Source organism: Heterodontus francisci, chromosome 14 (genome assembly GCF_036365525.1).
Source record: "Heterodontus francisci isolate sHetFra1 chromosome 14, sHetFra1.hap1, whole genome shotgun sequence".
Taxonomy (NCBI): Eukaryota; Metazoa; Chordata; class Chondrichthyes; order Heterodontiformes; family Heterodontidae; genus Heterodontus; species Heterodontus francisci.
In genome coordinates this window covers 91,367,406-91,380,814 of record NC_090384.1, presented here as the reverse complement: position 1 = coordinate 91,380,814, position 13,409 = coordinate 91,367,406, and the positions used below count along the sequence as shown (strand labels likewise).

The following is a 13,409-nucleotide window of genomic DNA, read 5'->3' as shown; positions in this document are numbered from 1 at the left end:
TCAGGCCGATAACCTTGCATCAGCTCTTTCAAAGAGCTGGCACAGGGCAAGACTGGCGAAATGGCCTCCCGCTGGGCAGTCAGATTCTATGATTGTTTGAATGACCAAGTTCAGCAGCTTTTAAAATTATCCAACCACAAATGATGAAAATATTCAAGCAGCATAGGCCATCAACTGTACCAAAAACAAAGGAAAGTGAGCTACACTTATTTACCTTCCAATGTCTGCGTAACCAAACAAGTCTTAACCAAAATCACCAATATATGGCTTTCTTACAAAGATGAGTAGGATATGATCTCATAGCATCAAACAAATCCAAGAAAATTCCACCATCCCACATAATTAAAAAAAGAATTTCACCGATATAGCCACCATAAAAGCAGTCATTTCATTATAAAACTCAACACATATGAAAATATTAATATTTACTTATACTGCAATGAGCTGTGATAAAGCATTATGTTTATAGATCTCTACTCGAATTGAGAAATCATATCAGCAACATTCTCAAATCACGCACCTCACTACAGCATTCTAACATTGTTTATGGCTCTCATTAACAGAGATTACACCATAATACAAAGGACACCCTGTGTACACAAGCACAGGTACTAAACAAATAAGATAAGCAACAGCCACTTACTGCCAATCAAACAGCCTTTTAGACATGAATACTTTTTCAGTAGCTTCTCAGCTTTACATGCGATGGGGTTTTGAGATTTGCAAGTCCCAAACGTTCCCGAATATTACCCCACATCTCTTCCTACTAAGCAATCTTTCTTTTCCACTCCTTTTCTTACTGAGTTTGGAGTGGTTGTCATTCCACAGATGCTGGACATCCTCCAGTGCCTCACAAAGGTGGCTATGCTTCATATGTGGAAAGTGCCAATTGCCCACTCAGCCGCAGACCTTTAGGGGAAGGTTACAATAGTGATAATCTACTAGTTACCCAGAGGCCCACATTAATGCTCCAGAGACACAAGTTCAAATTCGGCCATGGCAGCTAGGGGAATTAAATTCAACTGATAAATCAGGGATAAAATGCTAGTCATTAATAATGACTGTGCAACTACCAGATTGTTGTGAAAGGTTCATGAAGGTCCTTCAGGGGAGAAAATCTGCCATACTTACCTGGTCTGGCTTACACGTGACTCCAGATCCACAACAATGTGGTTGATTCTTAAATGGCCTCTAAACTGCCGCAGCAAGCCACTCAGTTGTATCAAGCCGCCAAAGAAAAAAAAAACACTGCGCGTACCTACACCACATGGACTGCAGCAGTTCAAGAAGGCAGCTCACCAACACCTTCTCAAGGTCAATTAGGGACGGGCAATAAATGCTGGTCTTGCTAGCAACGTTCACATCCCAAGAATGAATTAAAAATATTGATGCCATTCAGCCCTGCATGCTTTTGCCAGTTCTTCGAAACAGGTTTCCAATTACCCCTGATTTCCCTGCTCCTTTCCCATAGTGCTGCAAATTTTTCCTTTTCAAGTATATACACGTTTACCAGAATGTAACCTCCAAAAGGGTAAACTCCTCTGTACCTTCTCCAAAGCCTTGACATTCTTTCTAAAATGAGCTGAAATTCTGGCTGTCTTTTTCAATATCGAAGGAATAGGACAGTTCCTTTCTGAAAGCAGGCCCTGCACATCTCCAGCCTCTAGCCCATACAGCTGGAGGATAACTCGAGCTGGAAAACCCTCAAGCTTGGTTCCTGATCCTCAGCTTGGCCCCTCCTCACTAGTGGCAAAGGCATCATCAGATGTCCAGATGCTTGGGAGCACCATCATCTCCAATTTCCCCTCCAAGTTACATACCATCCCAATTTGGATATACATCACTGTTCCTCCACTGTTGCTGGGACAAAATCCTGGCACTGCCTATCTAACAGCATCGTGGGAGTGACTTCACCACATGGACTGCAATAATTCTTGAGAACAATCAGGTTTCTGGGCAGCAGCCAGAGTTTGGAATCCTGACTTCCTTTTCTGTTCTGCCACCCCTTCACAGTTTCAGTAGCTCAGCAGACTGGCAATTGAACCTGGAACCTTCTTCGCTGTAGTTCAAGTCCACATTATCTATAACTACTGAGCCACCAAGGGAGCTCCCAAACATTTCCAACTATGTGTCTGTTGTGGGAGACAAGGCCAATCAAAAGGTGCCCAGCTGAAGTGTTTTTCTGTCCAAGCAGACTGTGATATTACACATTACACTAAGAAGTCCTGTTCAAATTTAATTGATTCCCAATTTCCATATAGAACTTTTAGCAATACAAATTAATAAACATGATTTTATTCCCATTAATCTTTGTTCATCAAAATATCCCCCTTTCTGTACATAATTTCAGACTCTGTCACATTGCTTTTTATGGGAGTTTGCTGTGTGTAAATTGGCTGTCATGTTTCCTATATCACAACAGTGACTACACTTCAAAAGATACTTCATTGGTTGTAAAGCGCTTTGGGATGACCTGAGGTCCGAACAGGAGCTATAAAAGGCTTTCCACCACCACCATCCCTGCCCAATATTTTTTTTTTTATAAAAGATTTACTGACCAGATTTCCAGTTCAGGTCCAAGCCGGTATCTTGCCCCTTTTGATTTTGATATTTCAATACCTGTATACATATTAAAAACATTTTTAAAAAGAAATTATGTTTTAAAACCAGTTTATAGGTTATTTAAACCTTTGAATTTCAGCAAGCACAAAAATGAATGGTTATAAAACAGAATAAAATGAGAGTGAGAGATGGATTTTTGAGGAAATAGTTGCAATTCAATAACTTGACTATATGTGAAAACAATGAAGAAGTCTGGTTTCACTCCAATACTATGGGCCTTGAATTCGCCTTCACAATCCTGCTGTCTCGGCCAAACGTTCATTGCAAGATGCAAAACAGAATCCAGAGAGAGAATGGGAGAATTAAAATCACAGATGAATGCCATTATTTAAAATACTGCACAATTTTGTAAACTACTTGACTTTTTTTTTAAAACATATTCCCTCCCATTTCTAGGAAACACAGCTCTTTACACATCCCAGTGGAAATTAACAAATTTCTCCCTGCCAATGACGTGATTGGCAAAATAATTTCTTCAGCCTGTCCCCATTGGTGGATGGAAACCCAAGTGAAACTGATGCAGATATTCCACAGCACCACCTGCTCTTCTGCCCAAAGCACACCCTCCGTCAATCAAACGGTCCCAGTGCATCCGCAGGGTGCTTTGTTTTCAAGAACTTATTGTCCAAATACTTCTTTGAAATGGGAGTGCTAATAAAGTATAGTATGCAAGAAATGTTGCACTAAAACATTTCAATATGTACCCAATGTTAAGTGAAGAACATCTGACAAAATGTATTTGCGGAAAGGTGGAAAATTCAAGTGGAATCTGGATAACCATAAGAAGTAGAAAGAAATACAAGATTGTGCTGATAGGTATAGATGGACTAGGGTGGAGTGTGAAGGAATCTGGTCATAATGAGAGGATATAAAGGTTAAGGGAGAGAGTTATTTTCCTATGAATGAGGGATTAAATTTTTTTTTTACTTTAGGGTTCATATTCCTAAAAAGGTTCATCTCTAATACTAAATTTACGAGTTAAAAGGTTAGCCTCATCTTAGAGCCATAAAAGGCAACTTCTGATGAGAGGTTAGCTCCTAAAGTAACGAATCTCACCCCACAGTAAAACATTGATAACAGTTTTGCAAATGGTCATGAAAGCTACTATAGTTTAGTTTTAGTTTAGAGATACAGCACTGAAACGGGCCCTTCGGCCCACCGAGTCTGTGCTGACCATCAACCACCCATTTATACTAATCCTACACTAATCCCATATTCCTACCACATCCCCACCTGTCCCTATATTTCCCTACCACCTACCTATACTAGGGGCAATTGCTAATGGCCAATTTACCCATCAACCTGCAAGTCTTTGGCATGTGGGAGGAAACCGGAGCACCCGGAGGAAACCCACGCAGACACAGGAAGAACTAGTGTAATATTTCATAAGATGGTTTTAAGCTGATAGCCCTAAACCGCAGTCAACTGAATTTTTAACAAAGCTAACCAAACCCAAAAACTGGACTATAATCTTGAAACAGTTAGATGACTAATTATACAGCCTTATTTGGGAAATAAAGGTGGGCGAGCTTACGTACAGTTGAGGTAACACCTCCACAAGTAAAAAATTAGTTATACAACTTGAAAAACAGTATAAATACTGGAAGCATACATTTTATTTTTAGATTCATTGGACTGGCCCAGTGCCCCTCACAGTAAAGGTATGACTATTGAAGTAAGGCAATGATAGTTCTCCCCTTAACCGGGACAGGTATCGCGCCAAATTTGTCGTCTTCTACTTGGGGATTTAAGGTAAATCGTACTTTAATAATTGAAGGATATCCTACTTAAATATTTTACTGTAACAATATTTGGATTTAAAAATTCGATTATCTACTAGAAATATCATTGTACTTCCTAACTTTTCCTAGAACTATTAATGTTGTGATTGACTGTCTCACCAATTGTGAATTGCATGTTCGGTTCTTCAATAAACTTTTATATAATTTAGAATTTATACGGTCTCAGTCTTCTGTATCGCTAACCCGTGAACTCATCTCCGTACACTCTTTGGTGGGAAGGTACATTACTGAGGAGAGATTACCAGACCTCAGAATATTTGGGTTATTATAATCTGGATGAAACTTGTTAAAAAGGCTATCTCTAGGACAGTAACATTCTCTGCTGGTTCTCCTGCCTTAGGGAGAGTTACATCAGTCCTTCAGAACCATTCATTGTCTTTGGGATGTCTTTCTCAACCTTAAATTGAAAGTGATCAGCTGAGAACTATGCCTGATCCAGAATAGTCCCAAAAAGGGGCTCGGATTATAATCCATCACAGGAGGAGGCTTGTGTGGAGATTCACACATTTAGAGTTCCACATTATGATGTCTGTGGCTCATGGTGGCTTGAGGAACAGCACTTCATCTTTCGATTAGGCACTTTACAGCCTTCCAGACTCACTGAGTTCAACAATTTCAGACCCATAATTTCTGCCTCCATTTTCTTTCCTTGGCATGTTTTGGTCGTAATCTTGTTTTCTCTTGCTTTGCTTTCAGACGGAAGCTGTTCATTATTCCGCCATTCACACCTCCACTGGACACATCTTTTGTCTCTTTATTTGTCCCGTTACCACTCTCTTTGGTTCTGCCCCAACAACTCGTCATCATTTAATGTCTCCCATCTTCCACCCGATCACAGACCTTCCCTCTTGTTCTTTTTCCACCCTCTCCCCATTTCTAACTTTTCCCCAGTTCTGCTGAGTATTTCCAGCATCTGCAGTATTTTGCTTCAGATCTCAAAAGCACAACTGCAGCACAGCACTCAGGTGTACTTAAAAGATCCCACGGTATTATTTCTGAGAACAGCAAGGGGATTTATTCCCAGTGTCTTGGCCTGGCCAATATTTATCCCTCAACAAACAACACTAACAGATTATCTGGTCATTATCTCATTGCTTTTTGTGGGACCCAACTGTGCTGCTTTTTGCTATATTACAATGTTGACTGCATTGTAAACTAGGAGCAGAAGTAGGCCATTCGGGCTCTCAAGCCTGCTCCACCATTCAATAAGATCATGGCTGGTCTGTTTGTGTTTCAAATTCCACACTCCCATCTACCCCCGATAACGTTTCATTCCCTTGCCTAAAAATATTCAATGACCCCACCTCCACCACCTTCTGAGACAGCGAGTTCCAAAGTCGCACAACCCTCAGAAAAAATTTCTTCTCATCTGTCCTAAAAGGGCGACCCCTAATTTTAAAACAGTGCCCCCTAGTTCTGGACTCACCCACAAGAGGAAACATCCTCTACACATCCACCCTGTCTAGACCATTCAGGATCTTATAAACTTCAATCAAGTCTCCCTTCACTCTTCTAAACTCCAGTGAAACAAGCCCAGTCTGTTCAACCTTTCCTCAGAAGACAACCCACTCATTCCACGTATCAATCTAGTAAACTTCTTCTGAACGCCTCTAATGCATTTACATCCTTCCTTAAATAAGGAGACCAAAACTGCACACAGTATTCGAGATGTGGTCTCACCAATGCCCTATATAACTGAAGCATAACATCCTTACTTTTATTTTCAATTCCTCTCGTAATAAAGGAGAGCATTCCATTAGACTTCTTTATTACCTGCTGTACTTGCATACTAACTTTTTGTGACTCCTACACTAGAACACCTAGATCTTTCTGAACCTCGGAATTCTGCAGTTGTTCCCCATATAAGTAATACTCTGCTTTTTTTTCCTGCCAAAGTGAACAACTTTGCATTTTTCCACATTATACTCCATCTGCCAGGTTTTTGCCCACTCACTCAACCCATCTATAAATCGGTCTGCAACCTCCTTATGTCCTCTTCACAACAGACTTTCCTACCTATCTTTGTGTTATCTGCAAATTTAGCTACCATGCCATCACTCCCCTCATCTAAGTCATTGATATTAATTGTAAAAAGTTGAGGCCCCAGCACACACCCCTGTGGGAGTCCATTCCCACATCCTGCCAATCAGAAAAGGACCCATTTATGCATACTCTGTTTTCTGCCAGCCAATCTTCTATCCATGCTAATATGTTACCCTCTAAACCATGAGCTCCTACTTTGCGTAATAACCTTTTATGCGGCACCTTGTCAAATGCCTTCTGGAAATCCAAGTACAGTACGTCAACAGGCTCCCCCTTTATCCACAGCACATGTCACTCCTTCAAAGAACTCCAATAAATTGGTTAAACATGATTTCCCTTTCACAAAACCATGCTGACTATTCCCGATTACCTTGAATTTTTTTTTTAAGTGTCCAGCTATAGCCTCCTTAAATGATCGATTCTAACACCTTCCCCACAACAGACAAAAGCTAACTGGCCTATAGTTATCTGTTTTCTGCCTCCTCTACCCTCACCACCCCCCACCACCTTCTTCAATAGAGGGGTAATATTTGCTACTTTCCAGTTTGATGGAACCTTACCAGAATCTAGCGAATTTTGAAAAATTAACACCAACGCATCCACTACCTCATTAGCCACCTCTTTAAGACCCTAGGATGAAGACCATCAGGACCCAGGGACTTGTCAGCTCCATCAGTTTGGTCAGTACCACTTCACGATGTTCCTCTCTTCCTTCCACCGCCTGATTTACAGTTATTGCCGGAATGTTTTTAGTATCCTCTATAGTGAAGACAGAAGCAAAATATTTGTTCATTGCATCTGCCATTTGCTTATTATCTACTATTAGCTCCCCATTCTCACTCTCTAGAGGACCAACACTCAATATACTTACTCTTTTCCTTTTAAATACCTGTAGAAACTCTTGCTATCCATTTTTACATTTCTAGCTAGCTTCCTCTCATACTCTAATTTCTTTCTCCTGATTAACCTTTTAGTAATTCTCTGTTCTTCTTGATATTCTGACCATTCATCTGAACTGCCACTCATCTTTGTGCAAATAAATGCCTTTTCCTTAAGTTTGATGCTTTCCTTAACTTCTTTAGTTAACCACGAATGGTGGGTCCTCCCCTTAGAATTTTTCTTTCTAGTAGGAATACACTTATTCTGAGTATTCTGAAATATCCCCTTAAATGTCTGCCACTGCTTCTCTATTGATCTATCTCCAAGCCTAGTAACCCAGTTCACTTCGGCTAGCTCAGCTTTCATGCCCACATAGGTGCCCTTATTCAAGTTTAAAGTACTAGTCTACTATTTTCCAGTTTATATGTAGATTAAAATCACCCATGATAATTGCCATCCCTTTATCACAAGCACCCAATATTTCTTCTTGTATACTTGGTCCTACATTGTAGTTACTGTTCGGAGGCCTGTCGACCACTCCCACTAGTGACTTCCTTCCCCGAACATTTTTCATCGCCACCCAAACCAATTCCACATTCTGATCTCCGAACCAAGGTCATATCTAACTATTGCACCAGTCATCCTTGATTAACAGAGCTAGCCTTCCACCTTTACCTAGCTTCCTACTCTTCTTGAATGTCACATACCCCTCAATATTCAGGACCCAGTCCTTATCATTCTGCAGCCACGTCTCCGTAATGGCTATGAGATCCTACTTATTTCCTTTAATGTGCACTATCAGTCAGTCTATTTTGTTATGAATGCTACGTGCTAAGTACTTAATTGGCTGTAAAGTGATTTGGAATGGCTGGTGTTGTGAAAAGCGCTATATAAATGCAAGTATTTCTACTGTTCTAGATGGGCAATATCTAACTTTTTTTTAAAAACCTTCAACTACAATCCCATTTCAGGTGGCCTGACAAATCCAGGTGACTAAAACATGGTCATTTTCAAAGGTGTCACTCAACTACATGGATCGATCTTGGAAGCTATTACTGTCTTGCCAGATTTTAATTAGTTTCACAAAAATACACACTTGCATTATTTTATTCCTGCCTCTTTTCTCCATATAAATATAAATCACTTTAAATCACTAGCAAAGTACATGATTTTGCAACACTGCAAACATCCTCTTAAGGACTCCTTATAAAGTTTGCAGTCCAAGGATCAAGGCATGGGAATGTATCTTTCTCCCCCAACCCCCTCCCCCATAATAAATCAGTCCAAATTGAACCTGGTGCAAGTGTGGCAATGGCTACACCAGTATTATACAAACATTTAAATACCTGGGTAGATCATTAACCAAATGTGATTGAAAGGCAGTTTTAATGGATAAAGAACGATTTGGATTTATATAGCACCTTTCATAGAGTTTAACAGCACAGAAACAGGTTCTTCGGCCCAACGAGCCTATGCCGACCATCAAGCACCTGTCCTAACTAATCCCATTTCCCCGCACCTGGCCCGTAGCTTTGAATGTTATGGTGTTTCAAGTGCTCATCTAAATATTTCTTGAATGCCGTGAGTGTTCCTGCCTCTACCACTCCTTCAGACAGTGCGTTCCAGATTCCAACCACCCTCTGGGTGAAAAAATTCCTCCTCAACTCCCCTCTAAACCTCCTGCCCCTTACCTTAAACCTATGCCCCCTAGTTATTGACCTCTCTAAGGGAAAAAGTTTCTTCTTATCTATCCTATCAATGCCCCTCATAATTTTGTATACCTCAGGTCCCTCCTCAGCCTTCTGGCAGAACTTGCTGCCAGGGGAGGTGGTGGAAGCAGATACGATAGCGACGTTTAAGAGACATCTTGACAAATATATGAATAGGAAGGGAATAGAGGGATATGGGCCCCGGAAGTGCAGAAGGTGTTATTTTAGGCAGGCATCAAGATCGGCGCAGGCTTGGAGGGCCGAATAGCCTGTTCCTGTGCTGTACTGTTCTTTGTTCTTTTCCGCTCCAAGGAAAACAACCCCAGTCTGTCTAGTCTGTCTTCATAACTGAAATGCTCCAACCCAGGCAACATCCTGGTGAATCTCCTCTGCACCCTCTCCATTGCAATCACATCCTTCCTAAAGTGTGGCAACACAGTACTCCAACTGTGGCCTAACCAGCGTTTTATACAGCTCCATCATAACCCCCCTACTCTTATATTCTATGCCTCGGTTAATAAAGGCAAGTATCCCATAAGCCTTCCTAACCACCTTATCTACCTGTGCTGCTGCCTTCAGTGATCTATGGACAAGCACCCCAAGGTCCCTCTGACCCTCTGTACTCCCTAGGGTCCTACCATGCATTGTGTAATCCATTGCTTTGTTAGACCTCCCAAAGTGCATCACCTCACACTTCTCAGGATTAAACTCCATTTGCCACTGCTCCGCCCATCTTACCAAACCATCTATATCATCCTGTAGTCTAAGGCTTTCCTCCTCACTATTTACAAAACCACCAATTTTCGTGTCATCTGCAAACTTACTGATCATACCTCTTATATTCACGTCTAAATTATTAATGTACACAACAAACAGTAAGGGTCCCAGCACAGATCCCTGCGGTACACCACTGGTCACAGGCTTCCACTCGCAGAAACAACCCCCTACCATTACCCTCTGCCTCCTGCCACTAAGTCAATTTTGAATCCAATCTGCCAAATTACCCTGGATCCCATGGGCCTTTACTTCCTTAACCAATCTCCCAGGTGGGACCTTATCAAAAGCCTTACTGAAGTCCATGTCGACTACATCAACTGCTTTACCCTCATCTACACCTCAATTCACCTCCTCGAAAAATTCAATCAAATTTGTTAGACACAATCTCCCCCTGACAAAGCCATGCTGACTATCCCTGGTTAATCCCTGCCTCTCCAAGTGGAGATTAATCCCGTCTCTCAGAATTTTTTTCAATAATTTCCCTAGCACTGATGTTAGACTCACCGGCCTGTAATTACCTGGTTTATCCCTGCTACCCTTCTTAAATAATGTTACCGCAGTCGCTGTCCTCCAATCCTCTGGTACCTCTCCTGTGGCCATAACCTCAGGATCTCCCAAAGCACTTTCCAGCCAATTAAGTACTTCTGAAGTGAAGACTCTGTCATAATTATAGCAGCCAATTTGAGCACAGCAAGATCCCATGAACAGAAATGTGATAATGACCAGATAATCAGTTTTCCTCCTGTTAATTGCCTATTGACAGGGATACCTCCCCTGCTCTTGTTTGATATCATGCCATGGGATCTTTTACATCCACCCGAAAGAGCAGACAAGACCTCGGTTTATCACCTCATCCAAAAGACAGCACCTCAGACAGTACAGAACTCCCTCAGTACTGCACTGGAGTGTCAGCCTAGATTCTTGAGCTTAAGTTCTGGAGTGGGACTTGAACCAACAACCTTCTGACTCAGGCGAGTGTGCTCCCAACTGAGCCACCAGTAACTTTCTGCTCCACTCCAACACGGATACTTCCTTGAAGAATTATATTGTTATTACAAGAATGTAGAAACAAAACTGCCGTGGTAGTACATCGGAGCACCAACAGGACTGTCATGAAGAGCAATAATGCAACCGGCTGATGTCAGGACTGAATATGATGGATTTTCAGCAAAATATTGAAGAGTCAAAAAAGAGTAGAGCCACACTCCCCCACAAGCTGGAGAATAATATACCTTCAAGCAGCAGTGTCAGAGCCCTGGATGGAGTAAATACTTTGCCTATTCTCTTTCTGACTAGGGGTACAGTTTAGGAATATAGAGGCATAGAGCCAGGGTCACTTACAGGACAGAAGGAGGCCATTCAGCCCATCAAACCCATGCCAGCTCTCCATAGAGCAATGCTGTCAGTCCCACTCCCCAGCTCGATTCCCATAGCCCTTCAAGTCTATTTCTCTCAGGTAGCCATCCAACTTCCTCTTGAACATTGATCGCCTCCACTTCTATCACCCTCGTGGGCAGCGAGTTCCAGGTCATTAACACCCGCCGCATAAAAAAGTGCTTCCTCATATTCCCCCTGCATAGTTTGCCCAAAACTTTCGATCTGTGTCCCCTTAATCCTTGAACCATGATAATGGGAAGATTTTCCTTGTCTAACTTATCTAAGCCCGTCATAATCTTGTGCAATTCCATTAAATCTCCCCTCGACCTCCTTTGTTCTAAGGGGTACAAACTCAGCGTTTCCCAAACTAACCTTGTAACTAAAATCCTCCATATCTGGAACCATTCTGGTAAATCTCCTCTACACCGTCTCAAGGACCCTCACATCCTTCCTGAAGTGTGGTGAACAGAACTGGACGCAATACTCTTGTTGGGGTCTAACCAGAGTTTTATAAAGGTTCAGCATAACCTCCCTAATTTTGGACTCAATGTTACTATTTATGAAGTTGTAGACTCTCCAGCCAGGGGAAACAGTCTCTCAGAATCTTGTATGTTTCAAGGAGATCACTCCTCATTCTTCTAAACACCAGAGAATGCAGGCCCATTCTACTCAATCTTTATTTATAGGACAACCCTCTCATTCCAAAAATCAATCTCGTAAAATGACTGCACAGAAATTATAACAGACACGGACAAAACCAGCTTATTTACGATAAAATTACTGGAACACATGTTGTTACAACGGTGTAGTCCTGAAACTACTACATACAAGCTACTCAGAGCCGCAGCAGTTCCCACATAATGGAAACATTCGAAGATACATTGCCTCTAACCAATCCTGCGAGATGTTGCAGTTGCTACTACGGCAATATTGGGGCGAAAAAGACATTGAAATGCTAAAAAAAAATCCAAGTACAGTAAAAAAAAAAGAAATGCTTTTGATTGCAACGATATACTAGTGCAAGGTGATCCCACTTGCAATGCCTCAAGACTTTTCTTTAACAACTTACTTTTCAAAATTCTTTGCAGGTTTCCTTCAAAATCTAGTGCCCACTGATTCAATGCACAAGTCGCCAATGTCACTTTCCGACCCAGCATTGTGCAAAAAGACTGAACTTATTTGTTGTTGTTGTTGTTGGTGATGGTGGTGGTAGTACAAAGTATGATGAGAAAAGATTAATTCCGACCTGAAAGCACCACACAATGCAAAAGCTCTCGGAATTGCTGCAATTCCCTTCAGAAAGCAACTCTCTACTTTCCTTCCGGGTCAGTTTCAGCTCCTCTCTGGTGCAGAAGGGAGTGAAGAACCGCCTTCAATGTCAGATTGTTATTTCCAAATGCAAACCGAGGTTTATTAATGTTTGCAATCTTTTGCTTTTTTTTTTAGTTGATTCTGTTTCACCGCGGGTTGAACGCCATCTAGGTGCAAATTGTGTGATATTTCTTTTTAAGTACATTAGCACAGAAACACGAACCACCCAGCTGCTGTTTATTCTGCTGTCTTAATCTCCCCTCCAATCATGGTTGGGTTCATTTGCTACATATACATCGAACTGCAATGTGATCCTATCTAGAATTGCTAATGCTCCAGATAGTGAAGAAAAATCTCCAGGACACTAATAGGTGCAATCTAGGAGAAAAATTATAGGGGCATTAAAAATATTTTTTTCTCTCTCAACACTTTTGTTTTATTTGTTATGGAAATGTTGGAGTTAGGAAGGAACTGGCAGTTTGACTGACAGTTAAGACTGTCACTGCATTGCACTGAGATTGGACATGTTGGGCGGCCAACGGGGTGGGGAGAAACGAAGGAGGTGAGGCAGATGGAGGGAGGAGGTTATGTAATGTAACCTCCAGGATCACATCCAACCAGAATTGGCAACTCTAATCCTAGCACAGAGCAGAAGAGTGATTTAAGTTAATCAATTGTTGGAAGCTGATGCAGACTGCTCCTTACGTTTCATAATTTCCTTTTAACATATTCTCTTTCTCTACTTTCCAGTGATGACTATGAATGAGTGGAAAATCAACCCTTGGGAGCATTCGTTAGAGTTGTAACAGCAAATTTCACTCAATCTCCATTCCCAGCAGTTAGCCTCAGAGCCCAGAGGAGGCATATCGGGGAAGACTGTGCGTGCTTG

The 13,409-nt window shown here is 41.5% G+C and overlaps 1 protein-coding gene across 3 annotated transcripts in view; it reads right to left on the bottom strand.

Annotated features, from left to right (window-relative positions):
- nadsyn1 (NAD synthetase 1) overlaps positions 1-12,690 on the bottom strand; it is a 72,170-nt gene extending 59,480 nt beyond the window's left edge. The window contains exons 1-3 of one of the 3 annotated variants that reach the window (XM_068046530.1): positions 12,279-12,325; positions 7,074-7,226; positions 2,559-2,619 (exon numbers count right to left, since the gene is read on the bottom strand). Coding sequence is in view for 2 of the 3 variants with exons in the window: in XM_068046531.1 (XP_067902632.1) it covers positions 2,559-2,619; positions 12,279-12,366 (149 nt within the window). In the remaining variant the exon portion in view is untranslated. Of the gene's footprint in view, positions 1-2,558; positions 2,620-7,073; positions 7,227-12,278 lie in introns of all 3 variants that reach the window. The other 2 variants (XM_068046531.1, XM_068046529.1) reach the window with 2 other exon arrangements.
- Positions 12,691-13,409: the final 719 nt, after the last annotated feature.